The sequence below is a fragment of the Geotrypetes seraphini genome, chromosome 4, assembly GCF_902459505.1.
Source record: "Geotrypetes seraphini chromosome 4, aGeoSer1.1, whole genome shotgun sequence".
Lineage (NCBI taxonomy): Eukaryota > Metazoa > Chordata > Amphibia > Gymnophiona > Dermophiidae > Geotrypetes > Geotrypetes seraphini.
In genome coordinates, this window is record NC_047087.1 from 195,406,391 (window position 1) to 195,433,902 (window position 27,512).

General features: G+C 45.6%; 1 protein-coding gene across 2 annotated transcripts in view; it reads right to left on the minus strand.

Moving 5' to 3' along the window:
- The window catches only part of LOC117359446 (microsomal triglyceride transfer protein large subunit-like), a 166,877-nt gene that overhangs the window by 29,706 nt on the left and 109,659 nt on the right, over positions 1–27,512 (minus strand). For both annotated transcript variants that reach the window (XM_033942239.1, XM_033942240.1), the window contains exons 13-15: positions 18,430–18,527; positions 6,785–6,906; positions 4,266–4,490 (exon numbers count right to left, since the gene is read on the minus strand). In XM_033942239.1, coding sequence (XP_033798130.1) covers positions 4,266–4,490; positions 6,785–6,906; positions 18,430–18,527 — 445 coding nt within the window. The remainder of the gene's footprint in view (positions 1–4,265; positions 4,491–6,784; positions 6,907–18,429; positions 18,528–27,512) is intronic.

Below are 27,512 nucleotides of genomic sequence, written 5' to 3' on the forward strand. Positions count from 1 at the left end.
TATAATGGCAACAGGCCCCGCCGGGGCAAAACGAAAAAAGGGGAAAAAAAGCAAAGTTTTTTTTTTTTTTTTTTTTTACAAAGCAAAGAAAAACGAAACCCGAAGGCAAGGAAGATAAAAAAATGGAAAAAAGCGCGAGCGGGAAGGCAAAAAGTGGTTTCAACGGCCGTTGAAAAAACACACGCGTCTTCTTCGCTCCGCGGAAACGAAAAAACTGGGGACCACGCACTCCTCCGTCGGGCGGGAAGGCACTCGCGCACGCGCGGTGCGGCCAACTAGAAACTTCTAGTTAAAAAGGTCCGTACCGAGGGCTCCGTCGGTGACGTCACCCATGTGTTAAGAATATGCTGCCTGCTTGTCCTGGGATAAAGAAGGAAGTACAGTCAGAGACTGGGAAAAGAAGGTTTGAAAACCAAAATCACCAGGCAAAGGTAGGGGGAATGATTTTATTTTCAATTTAGTGATTGAATTGTGTCAATTTTGAGAATTTACATCTGCTGTCTATATTTTGCACTGTTCAGGAAGAAATGCATTTGTTTCTTTTTCTCTGGGGTTGTACTGCATGCAGAGTCTTGCATCTTAGGGTTTCGTTTGTATATATTAGTACTTTTAGTTTTTGATCCCGTATTTGCATAGGGGTTATCTATGTTCTGGTAGGAATGAATGTTGAGAAGCATACAGTGTGCTTTGTGTAGTTTAATTTTGTGGTTAACCATTATGTGTTGTTAATACGATTATATTGTATGTATATATGAAAAATGTATGGAAAAAATAGTGTTACAATTAGTACTATTATGGGAGTGGGGTCTGGGGCAGAGTTTCAAAGCAGCTCCTGATTGGATAAGGCCCAACTTAGTGCAGGAAGAGGCGGTTGGAGCATACCACGAGTGATTTCCTGCACTCACCGGTGCTCTGGCTGCTCTCTCATAAGAACATAAGCAGTGCCTCTGCTGGGTCAGACCAGAGGTCCATCATGCCCAGCAGTCCGCTCACGCGGCGGCCCATCAGGTCCAGGACCTGTATCCTCTATCTATACCCTTCTATCCCTTTTCCTTCAGGAAATTATCTAATCCTTTCTTGAACCCCAATACTGTTCTCTATCCTATCACACCCTCTGGAAGTGCATTCCAGGTGTCTACCACCCTTTGGGTGAAGAACTTCCTAGCATTGGTTCTGAATCTGTCCCCTCTTAATTTTGCCGAATGTCCTCTTGTTCTTGTAGTTCTTGAAAGTTTGAAGAATCTGTCCCTCTCCACTTTCTCTATGCCCTTCATGATCTTGTAAGTCTCTATCATGTCCCCTCTAAGTCTCTGCTTTTCCAGGGAAAAGAGCCCCAGTTTCTCCAATCTTTCAGCGTATGAAAGGTTTTCCATACCTTTTATCAAATGTGTCGCTCTCTTCTAAACCCTCTCGAGGATTACTGCACAGGTCCTGGACCTGTTGGGCCGCCGCGTGAGCGGACTGCTGGGCACGATGGACCTCAGGTCTGACCCAGCAGAGGCATTGCTTATGTTCTTATCCTTCTTAAGGTATGGCGAACAATATTGATTCATCCTTCTTGCCCCTCAGTTCTCTCTCTCAATTTAAAGTACCCACTTCTTCCCAATTATCCACCATTCTACACTCAATAAACTCTCCTAACAATATAATCGAAACCTTTCCTCCACACTTACTTAAAAAATTTTTCTCTTTTTTTGGACCTTACATAAGGGAGATGATTTCTAAATCTTTTTCTGAACGTCAAGTTCCAACATCATGGAAAACTGCACTAGTTTTCCCTAAACTCAAACAATATAACACTGATCCCTCTTTACCTAATAACTATCGTCCTATCGCAAATCTGTCTCTAATCTCTAAAGTTACTGAAAAAATTGTTCACACTCAACTATCCGATTATTTTGATCAAACACATGCCCTTCATCCATATCAGACAGGCTTTCGCTCTTCACATTCCACCGAGCTATCATTACTAGGTCTCATCTCAACAATACATTACTTTCACGACCACCTAAAATCGGTTATACTAATCTCTCTCGACTTATCTGCGGCATTCGATACCATCGACCATTCTCTATTACTATCTAGACTGTCAGATTGTAACATCACAGGACACGCCCTTAATTGGCTCATATCTTATTTTCATCAGCGAAACTTCAAAGTTTATGCAAAAAACCAAATTTCTTCTTCAGTAATCCAAAATTTTGGAGTCCCTCAGGGCTCCATCTTGTCTCCACTACTGTTCAATATCTTTCTATCCCCTCTTCTTTCTCTCGCACAATCACTAGGTTTCTCTATTTTCGCTTACGCTGACGATATACAGTTGCTATACCCGATTAACACCTCAAACCTTTCAGATATTACCGATCTAAATGCCAAACTGATTATCTTAAGTGATTGGCTTCTCTCTAACAAACTCTCACTCAATGTCGACAAATCTTGCGGTCTTCTTCTCCCCATTAAAAAATCTGAAATAATACCTGGAACAATTTACATCAAATCTACACCATTACGTATGGAAACCAAAATAAAATTATTAGGCGTCTTCCTAGATAGTGAACTTACATTTCACGATCACATTAGTTCTGTTATAAAAACTTGTTTCTTCAAACTACGTATCATTCGCTCCCTCAGATCTATTTTAACTTCCGACTCGATTACCATACTAATTCATTCCCTAGTCATCTCACACTTAGATTATAGTAATTCTCTTCTCAATGGACTTCCCCAAAAAGAACTTCGGCGACTGCAACTTATTCAAAATACTGCTATTAAACTCATTTACAATGTTGGCAAATTTGAACATGTCACTCCTCTTTTCAAAGAGGCTCATTGGCTCCCCGTCACTCATCGGATACTTTATAAAATCATACTACTTACTTTCAAAATCAAACACTCTCACCTGCCCCTGTTTCTTGATAAACTTCTAATCCCCCAAAGTTCTTCTCGTTCTTTAAGATCATCTGATCAAAAACTCCTTTTCATTCCTTCTCTAAAAGAATCTTTCTACACCAGGACTACTAACTTTGCCATAACTGCACCCACATTATGGAACTCTCTCCCCCAATTTCTTCGGGACGAAATCCAATTACCAAAATTTAAGACTCTTCTTAAAACTTACCTATTTAAAGATGCCTATGCTAAATCTTAATCTTTTTTTTTTCTTTTTTTTTTCTCGTCCACTTGTTGATTTCTTCTTCAATCTAATTATCATTCTCACAGTATATCTCTCATACCAGGCACCCCCGCCCCCTGTGTTATATCCCTTCCCTCTATCTCATTTCTTCTAAGATTATGTAACTTTTTCCCAACCTTCCCAATTACCCTCACTGTCAGGTTTGTCCATATGTTTTAAATGTTTCTATTTTTTCTCACTAATCTTTCCCAACACATTTAAATATTTCTTTCTTTCCTATCTAGATTTTTATTGTTAACCGGTCAGATATTTGTTTTATGATCGGGTTATAAAAAACCAATAAACTTGAAACTTGAAACTTGACGCAGTATTTTAGATGCGAGCGCACCATCGCCCGATACAACGGCAGGATAACTTCTTTTGTTCTGGTTGTAATACCTTTCTTGATTATACCAAGCAATCTATTCGCCTTCTTAGCGACCACTGCGCACTGTGCCTCTCCCGCTGCCCTCTCCTTGTCGGCGGTTTGCGGTTAGAAAATACTGTGAATGACCGGGACCGCGAACCGCCGACCGAATGACCAGGGGAACACTGTACTGCCCTTTACTGAAGGATACCCAAAAAAGTGAAATTACGTAAAGAACGTTGAGATTTATTAATAGAGAAAAGATCTACTGAACATTCTGGAACTTTGTAATATACGCAACCAAATTACAAACAATCCTCACTTCAAATGGAAGCCAATGTAAAGGACTAAATCTCCCTCCCTCTCACCCCCAGATCACCACCTCAGCCATAGATTCTACTGGTGGCCCTTCCATTGCTGCTGGTCTACAGCTCACTCCACCCTCTCTCTACCCCTAGTTCAGAAACCCCCCCCTATCTACACGTATGTGTATTTATCTTTATAAAATTCACTTAAAATGTTGCCTGAAATTGGGCTTAGACTAGGACTCTCCTTACACATTACCCTCAACAAATCACAGTTCCACTACAGAAAGCTCTTTTTGGTTTTAGATCAAGGATTTCATTTGGTTGCACACACATTTCACTTGCAATCTGGAGCAATAATCAAATGATCCAACTAAAATCTATATTTTGTTATGCTATCACTTTCAGATGGTGCTTTTACCTGTAGATGGTCAATCAGCAGGATATTTCCCTTGACTATGGTGGTAGGTTTTCCAGTGCTTCCAAAGAGTTTAGACAATAGATCTGTATACCCGTGAAAAAAAACAATTGGACGCAACTGGACATCCAAGAGACTGACAGATATCCCAGCCCTGATCTCCTGGTTTTTATCTCCTTCACTTGGGCTCTCCATCAGAAATTCCAAGCCTTGAACTTCAAAAGAAACCTCAAAAAACAACGAGAGATATTATATCATGCAAAGAATAAGAGGACATTTTCACTGCAATGTATAGCATTCAAACAAGTACAAGCATACTCTGTACCTACAGCCAAATCAGGTACCCACAAACATTTTTTTTTTCATGTTTCTTTCTCCACTGTGTTTTGATACAGAGTAAATCAAGATGTTGGAGGAGCCATTTACTTTTCCAATACAGTACAAGCAGATTTCACCTCCAAGTGGACCTGAGTGGATTAGAACGGGTACAAGTGGAATGATTTTTCACTCCGTCAAAAATTACAAAGACTAGGGGACACTCGATGAAGTTACAGGAAAATACTTTTAAAATCAATAGGAGGAAATATTTTTTCTCTCAGAGAATAGTTAAGCTCTGGAACACGTTGCCAGAGGTTGTGGTAAGAGTGGATAGTGTAGCTGATTTTTAGAAAAGTTTGGACAATTTCCAGGAAGTAAAGTCCTTAGTATGTTATGTCCTAGATTGGTAGAATGGAATGTTGCTACTATTTGGGGTTTTTTGCCAGTATTGGTGACCTAGATTGGCCACCGTGAAGACGGGCTAGTTTTTGCTTTTACCCCTCCCGGTTGTTCTAACCCAATATGTTTCTCTTGTGCTATAACCATTGTAGTTCGTCCATCTTCCCAGCTTGTACCAGTCTAGAATTGTAACTCTGTTCGAAGTTGTCCATGTATGTTATTGTTCCCCTATTTTAGTATTGTAATTCGCTTAGAAATATTTGATAAGCATCTGTATCAAATTTTAAATAAAACTTGAAAAACTTGGTCTGACCCAGTAGACTATTCTTATGTTCTTTGCTCCTCTTTCAACTCCTTGTCTACCTTTATCCTAATCCAGGAGTAGGCAATTCTGGTCTTCGAGAGCCGGAGCCAGGTCAGGTTTTCAGGATATCCACAATGAATATGTATGAAATGGATTTGCATGCACTGCCTCCTTGAGATGCAAATCTATTTCATGCATATTTATTGTGGATATCCTGAAAACCTGACCTGGCTCCGGCTCTAGAGGACTGGAATTGCCTACCACTGTCCTAATCCAATCATTCCCATACCTGGGCCTGGAGGAACCATGGCTAGTCGGGTTTTTAGGATATCTACAATGAATATCCATGGGTGATATTTGCATGCACTGCTTCCATTGCATGCAAATCCTTTTCATGAATATTCATTGTGGATATTCTGAAATTCTGACTGGCTGGGGTGCCTCCAGGACCAGGTTTGGAATCCAATGTCCCACTTACTTTGGCTCCGTCTACCATTTGCAATGATTATGGACCTATATTCCTTCGTCTAAGGGGAGAATGTGAGCAATCGTTCATACATTTTATATGGTCACTCACAAAAACACTGACCCAACTTGACTTTAATGAGATGAACTAGAGACGGGTCAGGAAAAAAAATACATATATTAATCTTTTCTCTCAAAGACAGATGCAAATAGTCAAAGACTATCATTTATTCCTCAAACAACCAGTCTTTCCCCTTCAAAATGTGTAGATATCTTGAATGTGCTTTCAGGTTTCTCAAGATCTCTATTCATTAGCCTTTGTTAATTTAACATTCTTTGTGCGTGTACCCACTGATGCTGTATCCTTGGTAAATGTTGAAGATCGAAGGGGAAAGAGATGGAAAGGGGAAGAAAATGGGGCAGCATACCAAGTACCAGAGCTTGTGGCTAGGAGAGATCTGCCTCCCTCATCTTCTTTCATGGGGGTGGGGTTGTGTCACTGCCCTGGGAGCCTCCTACCCTCGTTATGCTACTGGGTTTGGTTATAGGGCAGTTGGATTTTCATCCTGGCTATAGTACAGAGACGATGTTAGTGGCTCTTCATGAAGATATGTTTAGGTGTTTAGACACAGAGTCCCTAATATTCAGACCGTGGAAGGCTATCTCCCATGGGCCAAGGTGATCCTAGATATTCATTGCCAGGGCCGTATCTGGCCACCGGCATTGACTACCTGGGTCAGACTTAGCTGGCCAAGACAATATTCAGCAGCTGGCTGGCTAAAGCAAAGCGGCAAAAGATAGACCTGCTTTTTATGCGAGTCTATCTAGCCGCTAGCCTTAACCGACCAAATGGCATTTAGCCAGCCAAAAGCCATTCCCAGCTGGTTAAAGTCCTGATGCATATCGTGGGGAGAGTATTAGCAGTAAATGTGAGAGAGCGAGATCATATTCCACATACTCTGGCTTAGTAGTGAGGTTCAGTATGTGCCAAACTAACCCCATTTGGCGACACAGCCCCAGAAACTTTGTTACAAACCTGTGAAGCTTGAAGTCTGTGTTCGTGACTGACTAAGGTGATGTCTGAAATACTCTGTCTGAAGTTCCCAGTCTCAGTGAAGAGCATCTCTAAGCCGTAAGTAGCCAGCATGTCCTCCGAGACTGAAAAAAAAGACATGGGTTAAAGCCAGAGGTGCCCTAACTTCATACACAGCAACTTAGTAGATGACGGCAGATCAAGACCTGTAGGGCCCATCCAGTCTGCCCAACATGATAGACTCAAAACATAAAATATGATGTGATATTACATATGCATACTTGATCTTAATTTGTCCTTGCCATTTTCAGCACATATATAATTGTTACCCCAGAATGAAACACAATTTCAAAATAAATAAATAAACCTTTCAAAGTATTAGCCTATGCTCAGAGACCAGGAGACTTTATGAGATGAATATCTCAAATTGAAGCCTTGCCGACCAATCGTTGCATATTGTACAATCACAAAAATTGAAAAAACTTATCTTAAATTCTCAAGTTTTGTATGGTCCTGACACAGACCATATTTTGTCTCTGCCTCAGGGAGATCCAAACACGGAGTTCATATAGAGAGACTGGGTCCCTGTACACTTTCATAGAAATCTTCAATCTTCAGGTGGTGTAACAAACCTGTGTGCTTTTTGCCATTTTCAGGGCACAGACCATAGAAGTCTGTCCAGTTCTGGCCTTGTTCACCAGTTATTGAACCCATCTTTGACATTCCACTTTCAGGCGGATTTCTTGGGACACCAAGCCGCACAGTGGTATAAATTGATATCTGGCTTTATGAATAAAAAACCAAAGATGGGTCTTAGAGACATTTGGAGCATTGAGATTAAGCACCAAATTTCTGCATCTCAATGGCCACGAATTTGGTCTTGGAGAATGAGATGTACAATGTCTGCATCTATGAGACAAACTTGTTTTTTTTTGTTACATAGAGCATTTTGGACCCCAGTTCTATTGCAAAAGTTGAATAGCTCTAAGTCTAATAGATGCTGGCACTGTAATCTGAAGCAGGGACTCTGGATCATTTAATATTCTATTGTCCCTGTATCATGGCCTTTTGGAAATCAATTTGGTCTCAAATTAACTGTCTATTAGAGAATCATGTAGCTCTATCATATGATACAATTCTATTCGGGATGTCAATGAGAATAAAAAATCAAATTTCATCAAGCAATAATAAACTTTTATTGATAATGACAGGAGTCGCCATAAAACATATCACCAGGAATTGGAAAAATTATAGTAGACTTTATACTTTCTGGTGGAACTCGCTGTGCCATATTTACAAAATGGAAAGAACAATTGCCATACAAAAAGGAAATTATAATAATTTTAAGAAGATCTGAGGGCCATTGACAATTTATTGCAATGATTAGACGCCATTTTCCATTGAAAATACATTTACAATAAGGGGAGGGGGGGTGCTATAAAATTCTGTTTAAGGTTTACTTAATACCGTATTTTCACGCATATAACGCGCGCGTTATACGTGTTTTTACAAACCGTGCATAACCTTGCACGGTATACGCGTGAGCGCGTTGTACAAAATTTTTTTTACATAGTTCCCCCCCGACGTCCGATTCACCCTCCCCGCAGGACCGCTCGCACCCCCACCCCGAAGGACCGCTCGCACGCACCCGCACCCCCACCCCGAAGGACCGCTTGCACGCACTCCCACCCGCACCCCCACCCTGAAGGACCGCTCGCACCCCCACAGCCTCCCGACCCCCCCCATCATGTAAAAGCTCCTACCGGTGTCCTGCTGCTTCCTCTTGGCGGTCCCGACACCCGACACGATCGGGGCAAGAGGGAGCTCAAGCCCTCTTGCCCCAGCCAACCGCGGCACCCCCGACAAGATTGGGGCAAGAGGGAGCTCAAGCCCTCTTGCCCCCCCGACTCCCCGACACGATCGGGGCAAAAGGGAGCCCAAGCTCTCTTGCCCCGCCGACTCCCCAACTCCCTGACAATATCGGGCCAGGAGGGAGCCCAAGTCCTCCTGGCCCTGGCGACCCCCCCCATTAGTTGTTCGGGCCAGGAGGGAGCCCAAACCCTCCTGGCCACGGCGACCCCCTACCCCCACCCCGCACTACATTACGGGCAGGAGGGATCCCAGGTCCTCCTGCCCTCGACGCAAACCCCCCTCCCCCCAATGACCGCCCCCCCCAAGAACCTCCGACCGCCCCCCCAGCCAACCCGCAACCCCCCTGGCCGACCCCGACACCCCCACCCCCTTTCCTCATACCTTTGTGTAGTTGGCTGGACAGACGGGAGTCAAACTCGCCTGTCCGGCAGGCAGCCAACGACGGAATGAGGCCGGATTGGCCCATCCGTCCCAAAGCTCCGCCTACTGATGGGGGCCTAAGGCTCTTGGGCCTATCAGAATAGGCCCGGGAGCCTTAAGTCCCACCTGGAGGCGGGGCCTGAGGCACATGGGCCCAACCTGACCATGTGCCCAAGGCCCCGCCCTCAGGAGGGACCTAAGGCTCCCGGGCCTATTCTGATTGGCCTAGGCGCCTTAGGCCCCACCAGTAGGCGGAGCTTTGGGACGGATGGGCCAATCCGGCCTCATTCCGTCGTTGGCTGCCTGCCGGACAGGCGGGTTTGGCTCCCGTCTGTCTGGCCAACTACACAAAGGTACGGGGAAGGGGGGTGGGGATGTCGTGGGGGTCGGCCAGGGGGGTCGCGGGTCGGCTGGGGGGGTGGTCGGAGGTTCTTGGGGGGGCGGTTGTTGGGGAGAGGGGGGGTTTGCGTCGAGGGAAGGAGGGCCTGGGATCCCTCCTGCCCGTAATGTAGTGCGGGGTGGGGGTAGGGGGTCGCCGTGGCCAGGAGGGTTTGGGCTCCCTCCTGGCCCGAACAACTAGCGGGGGGGGGGGGGGGGTGTCGCCAGGGCCAGGAGGACTTGGCCTCCCTCCTGGCCCGATATTGTCGGAGAGTTGGGGAGTCGGCGGGGCAAGAGGGCTTGGGCTCCCTTTTGCCCCGATCGTGTCGGGGGTGCCGCGGTTGGCTGGGGCAAGAGGGCTTGAGCTCCCTCTTGCCCGATCGTGTCGGAGGTGCCTGGGGCAAGAGGGCTTGAGCTCCCTCTTACCCCGATCATGTCGGGGAGTCGGGACCGCCAAGAGGAAGCAGCAGGACACCGGTAGGAGCTTCTACATGATGGGGGGGGTCGGGAGGCTGTGGGGGTGCGAGCGGTCGTTCAGGGTGGGGGTGCGGGTGGGAGTACGTGCGAGTGGTCCTTCGGGGTGGGGGTGCGGGTGCGTGCGAGCAGTCCTTCGGGGTGGGGGTGCGATCGGTCCTGCGGGGGGGGGGGGGGTGAATCGGACGTCAGGGGGGCATCAGGCTTTCAGGGTGGGGACAGGACTTCAAGGGGGAGAGGAGAGTTGGGGCGGGCGAAAGGAGAGTCGGGGTGGCCAGAAGAGAGTCGGGGCGGGCGAAAGGAGAGTCGGGCGGCGACGGGAGAGTCGGGCAGCATGCGCGGTATACGGGTGTGCGCGGTATATAAAAATTTATGTACATAAATTTGTGTTTTTCGCACGCTATACCCGTGTGCGCGTTTTACACGGGTGCGCGTTATCTACGTGAAAATACGGTAGATATGAATGTAATATTTATATGAAATTTATGATTAAAATATTTGTGGGAAGGGTGGGTCTGGGAAGGAATAAATTCATGTATTTAAGATAATAATAGAAAGAAATTCAAGTGATGTGTATTAATTTAAATAATTTAATATTGTGTACTTGATGAAAGATAAAAATGAATAAAGATTAAAAAAAAAAGAAAGAAAAAGAACCCATCTTTGACATTCCACTCCAGCCTATCCAAATCTGTCCAGCCACATCTGCCTGGCACTGGATTTGCTTCCCAATTGCTGGTTGCCATTTAATAATCACTAAGTCTGTTTGGTTCCATTCTTCCATACAGGGCTCCTTTCTGCTTGATATTCAGACCATAGGAGATAGCTGGCTTTCTCCTGTGGTCTGCAGCGAACCCAGAAACTCAATGCTGGGTACTCTGTGCTTCACATATCCACTTAACTTATCCAGCATGTATTTGTAAGTTGGATGTACATAGGGCTGAAGCATCAGTGAGGCATAGGTAGGTCTCCCATTTACCGTATTTTCGCGGATATAACGCGCGCGTTATACGCGTTTTTACCTACCGCGCATACCCCTCGCGCGTTATATGCCTGAGCGCGGTATACAAAAGTTTTTAAACATAGTTCCCCACCCCGCCCGACGCCCGATTCACCCCCCCAGCAGGACCGCTCGCACCCCCACCCCGAACGACCGCTCGCACGCGCTCCCACCCGCACCCGCATCCACGATCGGAGCAAGAGGGAGCCCAAGCCCTCTTGCCCGGCCGACTCCCCGACGTCCGATACATCCCCCCCCGGCAGGACCACTCGCACCCCCACCCCGAAGGACCGCCGACTTCCCGACAATATCGGGCCAGGAGGGAGCCCAAACCCTCCTGGCCACGGCGACCCCCTACCCCCACCCCGCACTACATTACGGGCAGGAGGGATCCCAGGCCCTCCTGCCCTCGACGCAAACCCCCCTCCCTCCAACGACCGCCCCCCCCCAAGAACCTCCGACCGCCCCCCCAGCCGACCCGCGACCCCCCTGGCCGACCCCCACGACCCCCCCACCCCCCTTCCCCGTACCTTTGGAAGTTGGCCGGACAGACGGGAGCCAAACCCGCCTGTCCGGCAGGCAGCCAACGAAGGAATGAGGCCGGATTGGCCCATCCGTCCTAAAGCTCCGCCTACTGGTGGGGCCTAAGGCGCGTGGGCCAATCAGAATAGGCCCTGGAGCCTTAGGTCCCACCTGGGGGCGCGGCCTGAGACACATGGTCGGGTTTGGCCCATGTGCCTCAGGCCGCGCCCCCAGGTGGGACCTAAGGCTCCAGGGCCTATTCTGATTGGCCCACGCGCCTTAGGCCCCACCAGTAGGCGGAGCTTTAGGACGGATGGGCCAATCCGGCCTCATTCCTTCGTTGGCTGCCTGCCGGACAGGCGGGTTTGGCTCCCGTCTGTCCGGCCAACTACCAAAGGTACGGGGAAGGGGGGTGGGGGGGTCGTGGGGGTCGGCCAGGGGGGTCGCGGGTCGGCTGGGGGGGCGGTCGGAGGTTCTTGGGGGGGGGCGGTCGTTGGGGGGAGGGGGTTTGCGTCGAGGGCAGGAGGGCCTGGGATCCCTCCTGCCCGTAATGTAGTGCAGGGTGGGGTTAGGGGGTCGCCGTGGCCAGGAGGGTTTGGGCTCCCTCCTGGCCCGATATTGTTGGGGAGTCGGCGGTCCTTCGGGGTGAGGGTGCGAGTGGTCCTGCCGGGGGGGGGATGTATCGGACGTCGGGGGGGGGCATCAGGCTTTCAGGATGGGGACAGACCTTCAAGGGGGGACAGGACTTCAAGGGGGGACAGTGCACGGAAAGTCAGGGGGGGTGAATGGAGAGTCGGGACAGCGCACGGAAAGTCAGGGCAGTGCACGGAAGTCAGGGGGGGTGAACGGAGAGTTGGGACAGCGCACGGAAAGTCAGGGCAGTGCACGGAAGTCAGGGGGGGTGAACGGAGAGTCGGGACAGCGCACGGAAAGTCAGGGCAGTGCACGGAAGTCAGGGGGGGTGAACGGAGAGTCGGGACAGCGCACGGAAAGTCAGGGCGGGCGAAAGGAGCGTCGGGCATCATGCGCGTTATATGCCTGAGCGCGGTATACAAAAGTTTTTGTACATATCATCGTGATTTCTGCGCGCTATACCCCTGTGCGCGTTTTACACGGGTGCGCGTTATATCCGCGAAAATACGGTACACATCATTTACAGAATACTGTTATATATGTCCCTGCTGCACTCACACCTACACTAGCTCTATGGCTGAAATATGTGCAAGTGCCTGGTTACACTAATATTCTGTAAAGGAAAATTGGCACCTACTTTCCTCTACAAAATAGGCTCCTACTGTGTGGCCTCTGAGCACCTCATTGCAACCATCCAGTTATATAATTGCCTTTTATGTGTGGTGGTCCTGTATTAAGTTCTGCTTGAGGGGGAGGGTAGATACTTGTTTTCCTGGTTAGAGGAGGTATGGGCCTAATCCTTTAAAACCTAAAATTTATGGTTTATTTATATCCCGCCCTTACCCAGGGCGGGTTACAAAAAAATACATACATATAAATCAACACCAAATAATACAATACAACACATCTAGTTTAGTTACACCAAACTAGGTGGACGACCAGCATTCCACTTTCAATACATGCTTCAAAATTAGGCTCCATATTTCATTGGACAAAAAAGATGCCATTTAAGTAATCGCTTAAAACCTTCCAAATTCTGCTGTACATGATCATCCCAGAACTGGATTCTGATACAGTTTTCCATTGCTAGTAATCAAAGTTTAAAAATGAACTTAATCTATTTAAATGTGCATCTAATCGAAAATAAGGGGCGAGATGATATATGACTTTATTTCTATTTAAATGTGCATCTAATCAAAAATAAGGGGCAAGATGATATATGACTTTATTTTTATGTTTTGTTTATTGAGAACTTCTGTGCCGCTACTAATGACTGGGGGGAGTCAATTCAGAGCTGTTTATATGAGCTTCTGTAGAGATGTTAAAATAGAGTTACAAAGAGCTTCTGTAGAGGTGTTACAAAACAGTTTTTAATACCGGCATATTTATGCCATGATCAATCATACTGCTTATATGCACACATTTATATCATAATCAATACTGGTACATTGATTATCCTACTTATATTACATCATCTAATATAATAAAATGGTAGGACGCGCATGCGCACTAAAAAAATCGTGTTCCCTGAGCTGTCGCGTTTTTTTTAGGGCGCATGCGCGGGTTGTACGTCACCAATGTTCCTCCTCCACCATGCAACGCAAGCCATGTCCGCCGCCGGCCTCGAGCTACTGGGGGCCGGCGGCGCGAGCCACCCGGCCGGTGCTGAGGCCCCGCCTCCCGCTTTCGCCCTACTCGGCGACGCCAGACCCGGACCTACAAAACGCTGAGGCCCGTCTTCCGACCTACACGGCGCCGCCAGATCCGGCACCACAAAACGGCCCTCACATCCGTGAACATGCTTGCCATGGAAACAGAGGGGATCAGGAGCTAAACATCGATTTTAAAAAACAAACAAACAACAGTGCACAACGACAGAGACACACAGACACTCACAGAAGGACAGGGGGCTAAAGAGACAGATTTAAAAAAATAACAAAACACTAAGGAGAAAGAGAGACACAGGTAAGGAATGCTGCTGGGCAGGGGGAGCAGGGAAGAGGGTCAGGGGGAGAAAAGAAGGAGTGCTGCTGGACAGACAGAGCAGGGAAGAGGAACAGGGGAGCAGGGAAGAGGAACAGGGGAGCAGGTAAGAAGTGCTGCTGGACAGGGTGAGCAGGGAATAATGACTGCGGAGCAGGGAAGAAGTGCTTCTGGACAGGGGGAGCAGGGAAGAGGGACAGGGGGAGCAGGTAAGGAGTGCTGCTGGACAGGGGGAGGTAAAAGGAAGGGAGAAGGCCTACTGCTGGACAGGTGGAACAGGCAAGGGGTGATGGTTGACAGCCGAAGAAAGAGAGAGACAGAAAGCGGTCAAGAGGAGAGAGAGAAAAAGAAATAAAGACACACACATCTATTCTAGCACCCGTTAATGTAACGGGCTTAAATACTAGTCCTACATATATAATACTAGGTTTACCATTTTCAGCTAATTACACTTTATTTAAGAAGGTTGCCCATTTCAGCTAAATATAATCTATTTACATGCATCCCAGAAAGTTCCAGCTTCCTCTCTCTGTCAACTTCATAATTTCAGTTGAAGTAGTCTGAGAAAAGGGTAGTCTCTACCCTTTTCTTGAACTTTCCGGTGCCCTTTTCTAGCGTTATCAGTGATGGACAGTCAGACATACACTGCCTTACAAAATTTTGAAATAGGAAGATAGATATCAAATTTGTCTGCCCTCATACTGGTTTGAGCATCAACCTACAGAGGGAAAAGGGGTATGTGGTGTACTTCCAATAGAACACACAACAGCGGGGCCGACGGAAACAGATCCACCAGTAGTGCTCTTAGGAAATCCTTTATTTGCATCAACAAGGAGTCTGACTCTTGATCTGGCACTGATGAGAATAATATTAAGCAGGATTTAGGGGGTTCATACCCCTATATGTGTGAGACACCCTCTACCTGAAATACCTGAGAGAAAGGGGACAGGAATGGATGCCAGAGGGTGAAGCTGAAAGATAGGAGCTCATATTAAAGCAAGAATTGCTTTTAACCTAGTATTGATGACAAAGATTATTGCTTAAGGCTAGCTAAGGTTTAAAATAGATATTTGTCCTCAGCTACTACATCCTGTAGATTGGGTAATAGAAGGTCCAGTGACCGAACAGAGGAAGTGCTATGTTTACTGACCTAAGTGCTAGAACAGGGAACATGTCATTGGATCTTAAGATAACACGCTGTTATAAGATGTCTAATGCACAAAAATAGATGATGATTTCTGATACTCTAGAATTAAACCTCCTAAATTGCTGATAGGAGCGGAACTAATTGCATGTGATTAACTAAAACCATTACAGGGTTGCTAATGTTAGGGAATGTTACTAATGAGATAAGAGTCAAAAGAAATCATATGACCAATGAACCAAATATGGACCTAGTGGCAAAATGTAGTCATATAGTATGCAATTTATGACTGGATGCTAATGAAGTAATTGTATTGAAATTGGAAATGCATTAACTTACATATAAAAAATAATAAATGAAATGATGTCACAAATTTAATAAAATGGCCTGCAGCCTATGGTTCGGAGAGATGCTTGGGTGGATACTGCCTGAAAGAGCAGGCCCCAAAGTACTCTCCCTTGAAGGCTTTTATGTTTTAAACTTCAATTTGTATCCAGTTGTTATTCCTTGGCCTCCCTCAGAAATGGAAAAGGTCTGAGTAGGAAATCTGGCCATGCAGATAATGAAAGCAAACAATGTTTCAGCTTTATAGCTTGCCTCAGGGATTCTTGCGTCTATAATCCTTAGGTTCCTTGAGGTTTCTAAGGCAGAAATGGCAAGTTACCTAGTTCCAGGCTGGAGAAATTTTATCCACTCCTGGATTTGAACTTACATTCAAAGAAAACTCAAAGGTAAATGGCATTACCCCCCCCCCCCCCATTTTTTTTTTTTTTTTTTGCAAAAAGAACATGGCTTTTAGCGCTTGCTGTGGCAGCAACAGCTCTGATGCTCATAGGAATTCTATAAGCGTCAGAGCTGTTACCGCTGAGGTTGGTGCTAAAAACCGTGCTACAATTTTGTAAAGGGGGAGGGGGGTTAAATTATTATTTGACATGGGTTGTTAATGGTATGGACATCATTATGCCATTCTGCTGGTCTATTATCCCCTTTCTCTACCGCCCCCCCCACAAAATACTCACACTATGGATAGCAATCTTATCATCTTGGTTCTTTATGGAACATCTTAAGAAGAAAATTTTATTTATTTAAAATTGTATATCCTGCCTATTCTTAGTTGGGTTACAAAATAAAACATACTTATATTATTAATACATACATCGCACAAACATCAACATTCACATCTCCTTTCCTCTTCTCCATGTAAAACACAATAATCTAAAAAATGAAAACCTTCCCAAATAACTGCACTGCTTAAAAATGTGTTCTATAATCCCTTAGTACTACTTCACTTTCCAATTAATTTAACATAAAAAAGCCTGTACAAAGAGATGAGTCTTAAGTAGTCTACAAAATTGTTCATTGTTCTTACATGACCATATACTACTACCTGGCAACTTAGTCCATAAACCTAATGCCGCCAATGAAAATGCAGAGTAATCGTTACAGCAAAATGTACAGTATCCATAACCAATTGCATAGTTATATCAGATCTTAAGCTTCTATTTGACTTATATACAGACAATACCTGTTGCAAATACCATGGTACCAGATCATAATCTTTGATGTATCATCAGCACTTTAGATTGCACCCTCCACATAATTGCAGCCAATGTAATTGTTTTAAAACTGGAGTCCTAGAAGTATATCAGTTAACCCCATCACAACCCTTGCTACGGCATTTTGAATTATTTGGAATGCATATAACTTACTTCATGCAATCCCTAAATATAATGCATTACAACAATTTTTGTATAATCCTGAATCAACTTGTGATCTTGATTTCCCCCCATGTGAGAACACAAGCCACTTACATGGAAAGTTTGGCTACTCAAGTTAGATTATATTAGTGGCTTCTATCCCACTGATACCTTTCAGTTCTAGGCGGTTTACAACAAGAAATTAGCCTGGGCATTCCCAGGGAGATTACAGGTTGATAGCTATAGTATGCATTGGGATCTGGGAAGGACCAATGGTTGTGAACTTTAAAAAGGAAAAGGAACAATTAAAATTCTCCAGCTATATATACTACCAAAATCACAAACAGAAACGCAACAACAGGATCTGCATTCATGCATCCTACGAGTTCCCATGATGTGCACATCACTGCTTTTATTAGCAGACCACCTCAGCTCCTTTCATAGAAGCCAACTTTTCAGAATGATGAGGTTGCTACATTCAATGCAAATGACCCTGCCCTTGACAGAGGATTTGTGCAATGTTGGGGGTGCTTGAGCTCCCATTGCATCCATAGACCCAGTACCTTTGGCTCTTCTTAAGTTTGAACCTAGAATCTTGATACATCGGGTCTACTCACTAGGGTTAAGGGGATTTGTGCATTATTGGGGGTGCTTGAGCTCCCATTGCATCCATAGACCCAGTACCTTTGGCTCTTCTTAAGTTTGAACCTAGAATCTTGATACATTGGGTCTACTCACTAGAGTTAAGGGGATTTGTGCAATATTGGGGGTGCTTGAGCTCCCATTGCATCCATAGACCCAGTACCTTTGGCTCTTCTTAAGTTTGAACCTAGAATCTTGATACATCAGGTCTACTCACTAGGGTTAAAGGGATTTGTGCATTATTGGGGGTGCTTGAGCTCCCATTGCATCCATAGACCCAGTACCTTTGGCTCTTCTTAAGTTTGAACCTAGAATCTTGATACATCGGGTCTACTCACTAGAGTTAAGGGGATTTGTGCAATATTGGGGGTGCTTGAGCTCCCATTGCATCCATAGACCCAGTACCTTTGGCTCTTCTTAAGTTTGAACCTAGAATCTTGATACATCGGGTCTACTCACTAGAGTTAAGGGGATTTGTGCAATATTGGGGGTGCTTGAGCTCCCATTGCATCCATAGAACCAGTACCTTTGGCTCTTCTTAAGTTGGTACCTAGAATCTTGATACATCAGGTCTACTCACTAGGGTTAAGAGGATTTGTGCAATATTGGGGGTGCTTGAGCTCCCATTGCATCCACTGAACCAGTACCTTTGGCTCTTCTTAAGTTAGAACTTAAAATCTTGACACATAGGGTCTACTCACTAGGTTCAAAATTCTCAAATTCAACACAGCTCCTCAAGTAGAATGATTTAGTTCAAGGGTTCACTGATTTAGTTCTGGATACATTGGTCTATACATTATTTTGATTTTGTTCTTAAGACTAATTTTCATAAACATATCAGCAAAGCATTTACATTAAAGAAAAAAGTTATTCTGTTAATTACCTGCCAAGAGTCCAGAAAACACCATGGAGTTACCAGTTCTAGAGAAAACGCTGTAATTGTTTAGCCATGAGTCTTTCAAAATGTCCTGGATAACCTTCCTAAAAAATTTGGTACAACATAAACTGAGTCCCAAACATTAAAACACCATCAGCTTCAGAGAGATGATTGAAATCAAAGCTACAGCAGTTTCTGGTTAAAATAACTGGAAGAGAAAAGAATTTGGAAAAATGAAGCAAAAGGAAACAGGTCAGTCAAAGAGGTATAAAACTGTTAATCCTAATGTTCAGGAGTAGACCTAGTGCCTCACCAGATGGCAACAGAAGGTGAAGCTCTCTAAACGCTTAGGAATCTATGGAAATAAGATGTACCTTTGCCTCACATTGAGATTTGGGTACTGATTAGAGAATGACAAGGGGACAAATTTTTCCCTGTCCCTGCAGGAATTCAATTTTCCCATCCCATCTCTGTGAGTTTTGTAGCTGTCCCTGTCCCTACCCGATTCCTGTAAGCTCTACCTTAACCGTACAAGCCTCGAACACTTATGATTTTAAAGTGTTTGAGGCATGTGCAGATGAGGATAGAGCTTGCAGGAATGGGGCAGGGACAGGAAAAGAACTCGCAGGGATTTTAAAATTTGTCCCCATGTCATTCTCTAGTACCAAATAAGAAAACACCTTCCCTTTCTTTACAACTATCCAGAATAGATTTGAAAAAGAACCAACCAAGTCTGGTATTTTGCCTTCAGAAGGAAAAGGTAGGGGTCGGCAGGGAAGAAGGTTGGTCAGGGTCGGGGGGGAGGGGCGTTGGTGAGGAATGTAAAAAAAAAATGATGACTGCTTGTGATTTCAGTTTGGATCATTTTTATTGTATATTATAGTCTCCCGTCTTGCTGATTTTGCATACTCCTACATAACAAAGTGATTTTACATTCTCCTACATAATAAAGTGCCCTGATTAAGTCTTCATGAATATTCAGAAGAAAATATGTCTCCATTTTCTAGTACATTCACTCAGCAATCTAAACCTTCCAGTTCAAGGGTGCCAAGCAAGTGGTATTTAATTTTAAAATGTTTTGCATTTCCACTGGCCAAGCTGCTGTAAAATTAGCTGCTCAGATATTCAGGAACAGATCTCACGCTGTACCAGGATTAAAATGCATTGCCAGCCTGTGAATGTGTAGTTCTGTTCAAAGCGGCCACAAGAAGCACCAAGGTCCTTCCAATCTCTCATTCCCACCCACTCAAGTATCTGGACATTATCTTTTTTTAAAATCATATATCATCATTATTTTCAGAACATTTGCCAAGTTGTTTTTTAAATCTCTGTAAATTCATTCTCCATTTTTCCTTCTTTTTTTTCTTCTCTTGTCTATTTTATCTTTTATTCCCACAGTACTCTTTACTTCATGCTGTTTTTCTTACTCATTTATTCTATATTTTCTACTATCTCATTTTTTTCTTTGCCTATTGCTAACTTCTTTACTCACTGCTATCATGTTCTCTCATAAGAACCCCCCCCCCCCCCAAAAGGCAAATGCCACCAAAGGGGTGCAGGAATCAAAGAGGACAGGAACAAACTACAAAGTCAAAGACAACACCAGCATGGTAGAGGCTTGCTTTATTGGTGAACATTTAAGCAATATTAGGAGAAGCTGGATCACGGCACTCCTGCTGTCACATTTGGTTGGATAAAGAGCACTCCATTGAGGCTCTCAAGAACACGGTTCTTTTTCACGCTACTCATTTTTCAGGAAATTTGTCAAAATATTTACTCATTTTTAAGTGGCAAACTCTGTCCCCTCAGGGATTAAATGCAGAAACAGACTAGTTCCAGTTATGATTTGTTATTAGGGTTGAGGGTAGTTTTTCATTTAATTTATTTTATTCTGTTTTTCATTTATTCTTCTGTTTCAGTTTTTGTTTTTAATCGTATTTTTTTCTTGGATGACGTCATTTCTGGCAGTCCATTTAGAGAGAGATAGAAAGGGTGGGGTAACAGTAGGCGCTCATACGCAGCTCAGTCTTCCCTGTAGAAATCGCCAAGACTAGGTATGTTAGTTATCAATTTATAAACCAATTTATGTTAAGATAGTTTAAAACAGTATGAGTTAGGAACTGTTTTAGTGATGGTAGTATAAGGAGAACATGATCATTCAGTATATTTTTTGTATTTGTATTTAATCGACAATGACCCCTACTGAGGAAGAGTGCGAAACTCAAGTTGAGGGGCCATTTTACTCAAATTGTTTTTTGATGCATTCACTTATGAGCACTAGCACCTACACAAGTTTCAGTGCATTCAACAAGCCTTCCCACAACATCTAAGATAAGTTTGTTTCAGCTTTTCTTATCTTGTTTTAGTCCACTTGGAACATCGGTGTGACAAAAGAGGGAAGGCAACGGGACAGTAAAGGCAGTGGTGGTCCCAGTGGCAGCCATAGTTTAGTGATATCACTAAACAGTTTGGTTGAAGGGTCTGAGCACTTTACTTATAATTAATAGTTAAGTTTTAATAGAGCTGTGATAACAGTGGTATAATGCTTTATTGGTAAAACATATCATCAATAAAGGCTCATTCCATGCACATGAATTACCTGGTGGCCCATAAAACTTGGATGTTATGTTATGTTATCCCTGTCAGACAATGTACTGCCATGCCATGTTTGCCAACACCTTGTATAAAAACACTTTAATATATATGTAACCTTGTAACCCGTTCTGAGCTCCCCTGGGAGGATGGGATATAAAATCAACCAACCAACCAACCACTTAAGTGTACACGTACCTAAAGAGAGTGAGTATTTTATAATGTAAGCATGCAAATAGCACTTAAAATTAAGTGTCCAGTTCTAGAATAAGAAGGAAAGTGCCCGTCTACACTGCAAATAGCACAAGCTATTTAAAAGAGGTTTTTGCTTATTGAATTCATTTTTCGTCTTAGCTGTGTCTTGATTATAAAGGTACTTTCTGTTATGATTGTAGCAGGTTTCCGGGGTCTTGCCGCATCTGTGTAGAAAGAACCTGTGGCTTTCTTCAGGGTATGTTGAGGTCTGCAGTGCATCTTATATATATATATATATCTATAGTGGGTTTACGGACCTGATTGAGAACAGGGCAGACTTTTCGCTTAAGTTATTTAATATATGTCTTTATAGATATAGCTCTATGATATATATTTTTAGTTATTTCTATTTTTATTTTTATCTTTGTACATTAGGAAGGCATGTACCGAAACACAGACCGTGTTGGGTCCTGTGGTTTAATTTTAAGATGTTGTTTTTAACCGCAATTATTTTAATAAACTTTGCCTGTATCATTGCACATGTTACTGCAGTTCTCCTTGCTTTGTTTTGTCTTTGACCCTTTTACTGCAGATTTTGTTGGTTCTTCCTTTTTTGTTTGTGTCCCCCACAGTGACAGGCAGAGGGAAGGAGAAATTAGGTTCTTACCTGCTAATTTACTTTCTTTTAGCCTCTCCAGACTGGCATAGGAATCTTACAAGCGGGTATATATCACATCATGACCAGCAGGTGGAGACTGAAACAAAACTGTGGAATAGTACATAATAGGTGCATTTCCCTATTCCTATTAGTCTGCCGAATAGCCAAGCAGAACTAAGAACTGGAAACACAAATAAACAAGACCCCGAACTGGAGTAACAACTAATATACCCAAATGCTGTTGGAAAATACAAAGGAGAGATCCCAGCAAGAAAATATCCCTACAGCTCGCCAGCTATGCCAGCTGAGCCACTGTTCTTCAATTCTTCCCCCAGAAAAAATAAAAACTGCATGCGCAAAAACCCACAAGAATAACCCAAGAACAACACGACAATAAACAGGGTGGGGTCCTATGCCGGTCTGGAGAGGCTAAAAGAAAGTAAATTAGCAGGTAAGAACCTAATTTCTCCTTCTTTAACAACTCTCTAGACCGGAACAGGAATCTTACAAGCGGGACATACCAAAGCAGTCCCGAAGGGCCGACACCAGAACACGCTCACCAAACACCATGTCTTGACACGCCTGAATGTCCACATGGTAGTGTCAAACAAAGGAATACAAGGAAGACCAAACAGCAGCCTTAAAAATGACCACCAGAGGCACTAGCGAAGACTCAGACCAAGACGTCACCTGATCCTGAGAGAGAATAAAGCTTGGATACATCCCGAGGAAAGTCCTGGCATTGGCCAGGTGAAGGGGGATGGGAAAAAGACAAAGATCACTTTGCTCTTTACAGAAAAACTGCCTTCACCCCCTGCAACTGACATCTACCTTATCTATCTCTGCAGATGATAGAAACAGTAGATTAACTATGGAAAGATATTTCACCATTAACTGAAGAGCATGCAAAGATGGAGAAATACGCTGTTTTATGAGTTCAATTAGCTACTAAAACTAGAGAAAAAGCAACAGGTCCTGAGGCTGTGGGCTAGCTGTGGTTTTACACCAAGGCCCACCCAGCCAGATACCATAAAGAGATAAACAGACCATGGTCAGAAGACAGAATTCTCAGAAGAAGGAATTCATAAGAAAAATCACCTAATAGAAAGTATCAGAGATGTTTAAAGTTGGGAGGGGGGCTTGTGCTCGGAAGTACTAATATGGTGGGGAAACAGGCATTTCGGGGAAAAGGTAGGCTTTACGGAAAACAGAGTAGACATATAACATGACGTAGAGGAGAATAGCCAATAAATGAATGTAGCTAGGCAGTAAATAACCAATAAGGATGTATCATGTGATGTAAACCAACGTGGTGTTGGCCACTAAGAAATGTATAAAAACCAGGCCTTTAGAAGGGAGAGGTCAGAACAGACATCAGAGGACCTCTAGGCCTAGAGGTCACCTTCTGTATCACCTTCTGTTACACTATATACTATATGATCTATTCTTGTAAGCTGTTATTGATTGACTAAATAAATATATACTTATTGAAGCCAGTATATAGTGTTCGAGGTCTCATTACCGAGGTAGGCCTGGACAGCGGCCTATCTACATCAATCCCGAGTAGAATGAGCCTTGAGAAATTCCGGAACAGGCTTTTTCTGAAGATATGCGGACGCAATAGTCTCTTTGATCCAACGCACAATGGTAGCCTTGGAAGCGCCATCCCCCTTTCGAGGACCCGCAAGAAGGACAAAGAGATGATCTGATTTCCTGAACTCCTGGGTCCTCTGCACATAAGAGCGAAGAACCCGACAGACATCTAGCTTGTGCAATTATTTCTGCTCAGAAGATCCCTCCTGACTACCCAACACCGGGAGGACCTCTGTCTGATTGACATGAAAAGGAGAAACCACCTTTGGAAGAAAAGAAGGAACAGGCCTCAACACTACCCGCTCCCTAGAAAACTCCAAGAAGGGAGACCTACAAGAGAGCCTGCAGCTCCGAAACACGCCTAGCAGAAGTAATAGCCACCAAGAAGAGCACCTTAAGAGTAAGGTCCTTCATCGAGCAGGCGCCCAAAGGCTCAAAAGTGGGGTGCACCAGCTCAGACAAGACCAGATTCAAATCCCAAGAGGGAACAGACGGCCGCATGGGAGGCTTGAGCAATTTGGCCGCCCGCAAGAAGCGAACATCAGGAATGGCAGTCAGCCGCTGACCCCAAAGCAACCCATGAAAGGCTGACAAGGTCACCAGCTGAACCCAGAGAGAAGACCAAGTCAGGCCCCTGTCCAGGAAATCCTGTAAGAACTCCAAGATGTTAGATAGGGAAGCGCAAAAAGAGACCATTCCACATGCTCCACACCAGTCCTCAAAGATATGCCAAACCCGCACATTAGCCTGAGATGTGGAAAGTCTCCGGGATCCCAAGAGGGTGGAAATCACCTTATCTGAATACTCCTTCTTACCTAGGCATTCCCTTTCAAGAGCCAAGCTGTATGACAAAAGGGACCCGGATCGAACATGGGAATGGGGCCCTGAGTCAGAAGATCGGGCGAAAGAGGCAGAGGAAGAGAATCCGACACCAGATGCTGCACCAGATCTGCATACCATGGACGTCTGGGCCAATCCAGAGCCACCAGAACCACCAGGACCAGGTGACGAACAATGCGGAGAACTCTGCCCACTAATGGCCACAGAGGGAACACATACAACAGCCCCCTCTGTTGGCCATGGTTGAACCAGAGCATCCAGGTCCTCAGTCTGTCTCAGCGATGACTGAAGAAGCGGGGTGTTTTGGCGTTGACATTCGTGGCCATCAGGTCCATGAGGGGCTGACCCTAAGACTACACTATCAACTGAAAGGCTACGTGGCTTAAACACCACTCTCTGGGATCTAGCACGTGACGACTGAGGAAGTCAGCTTGAACATTCTCCACTCCAGCTATGTGGGAGGCCGAGACGTCCAGAAGGTGAGACTCTGTCCAGACCATGAGCAGATCTGCCTCCTGCGCCACCTGAGTGCTTTTGGTACCCCCTGATGATTGACATAGGCTACCGCCCTGGCACTGTCCGACAGAACCCTGACTGACTTGCCCATGAAGAAGGAGCAGAAGGCTAACAGCACCAGATTGACTTCTCTGGTCTCCAGAACATTGATCGACCAGGACGCCTTCTCCATGGACCAGGTGCTCTGAGCTGAGTGACCTAGACACTGAGCTCTCCAAACGAGGAGACTAGCATCCGTGAGAAGCACTGTCCACTGTGGTTGATCCAGACTCGTCCCTTGATCAAGATGGGAGGTCTGGAGCCACCAACGAAGACTGCTACGCGCCAAGCCCCGCAGAGGAACAGGGAGATCCAGACTGTGCCTCTGGGGTGACCACCTCCGAAGCAGAGCATACTGAAGAGGAAGCATGTGGGCCTGCACCCACCTCACAACATCTAGGGAAGTTGCCATCAACCCCAAGACTTAGAGGAAATCCTGTGCCCGAGGACACCGGGACGCCATATGCAGGCGAATCTGAGATTGCAATTTGCTTACCTGGGCCTCTGGGAGGAAGACCTTCCCCAAGGAGGTGTCGAACAGAACCCCAAAGTACTCCAGACACTGAGATGGGGCCAACTGATTTTTGGAAAGGTTGACCACCCATCCCAGCGACTGTAGAAACTCCACCACCCGAGCTATGACCCGGGTGCTCTCCTGAAACAACTTCGCCCAAATCAACCAGTCATCCAAGTAGGGATGCATCAGAATGCCCTCTGTCTGCAAGGTCACCGCAATGACCACCATAACCTTGGTGAATGTCCAGGGATCAGTGGCCAGACCAAAAGGAAGCGCACAGAACTGATAGTGCTGACCCACGATCGCAAAGTGAAGGAAGCACTGATGGGAGGCCCAAATTGGAACATGCAAGTAGACCTCTGTCAGATCGAGAGAAGTCAGAAACTCCCCCGGTGAACCGCCAGAATGATAGACTGCAGTGTCTCCATGCGAAAAGAGGGAATTTTGAGAGCCCTGTTGACCCCCCTTTAAATCTAAGATGGGCCGAAAGGTCCCCTTCCTTCTTGGGCACCACAAAGTGAATTGAGTACCTGCCGGTACCACACTCCTGAGGAGGTACTGGAACAACCGCTTAGAGATCTAGCAAGCGTTGAAGGGTCTGGAGAAAGGCCTGCGTCCTCCATGCCGCCTGACAGGAAAAGATAGAAAATGATCTGGCAGAGAGCGGGCAAACTCCAGAGCACATCCGTCTTGCACCACCTCCAGGACCCACTGATCGGACATGATTGTGGCCCATTTGGGAAAAACCTCGCACAGACGGGCACCCACCGAAACCAGAGAGGGCGCTGGCAAGGAGTCATTGGGCAGGATGGGCAGCAGGGGAACTAGCGGAGGGATTCCCAGCTCCCCCGACAGGACTGCATACACTGATTAAAAACGACCCTGGGAAAACCCCGAAGTTGGAAAAGTAACAGCCCCACACCCAGGGAGGTATCTGCGGAACTCCCGTGGATGCCCCCGGGGAGTACCATCCCAAGCCGGGAACGGTCCTCAGGCAGGCGGGGCAGTTTAAAGTCAGTCAGAGTCTAAACCAACTTATCCAAATCCTCTCCAAATAAAAAAGACCCCCAAAAGGGAAATTTAGTGAGCTTAGTTTTAGATGCGGCATCCGCCGACCTAGTGCGAAGCCACAAGGTACGATGAACGGCCACTCCAAAAGCCATAGACTTGGTAGACGTCCGCACCAAGTCATAAAGGGCATCTGAGAGGAACGAGGCAGCCATCTCAATCTTTGCCACCTCCTGATCCACCAAGGACCAGTCATCAGACTCACGATCCAGGACATGCTCGGCCCACTGAAAAACGGCATGAGCCACCAGCCCCTCCAAATAGCTGCCTGAACCCCCAAGGCTGAGACATCAAAATTCTGTTTAAGAATGGTCTCCAACTTACGCTCCTCAGAGTCCCATAAGGCAGATCCGCCCTCAACAGGCACGGTATGCCGCTTAGCAATCACTGAGACCACCATGTCCACCACTGGGGACTTCAAGGTAGCCCTATCCCCCTCCAGGATGGGATATAAAAAAGCCATGGAGTGCGCCAACCGAAATGGTGCCTCCGGCGTAGTCCATTGCGCCAGGATGATATCCCAAATATCCTGATTTATAGGAAAAGAGCGGAAAGCAGAGCGGATCCCTCTAAGAGGGTCCACTACACACGGGGTCTCTGGTGGTGCCTCTTCAAAACACAGCACCGAGGAGAACTGCTGAATCGGGTCTGGCAGCTCATCCCCCTGAAAAAGGTGCACCACAGACACCTCTTGCCGGAAAGTGGAAAACCCGACACCCCACCACCAGTGGCCTTCCCCTCGAGAGGATCCTGGAATTCCTCAAAAGGGTCCAGGTCCTCATCCAGGCCGACACGTTCCTCCAACCACAAATCCTCATCCCAAGCTACCCTCGGGTGCTTAGACAAGTGTGGAGGAAGGGAGGACACCAAATGTGTACAGGGAGGCAAAGCCACAGGGGGTGTGGAGGGAACCCCCCACCCCCAAAATCCCCTGGGCGCTCGCCTGCCGCCTGAAAATAGGCTCTGCACAAAGCAAAAATTAAATCACGGGAAAAACGCCCCAGGGGACCCATGAGACTCTCTGCCACAGCAGGGGACCCAAGGGAACCCCCCACCCCCAAAATCCCCTGG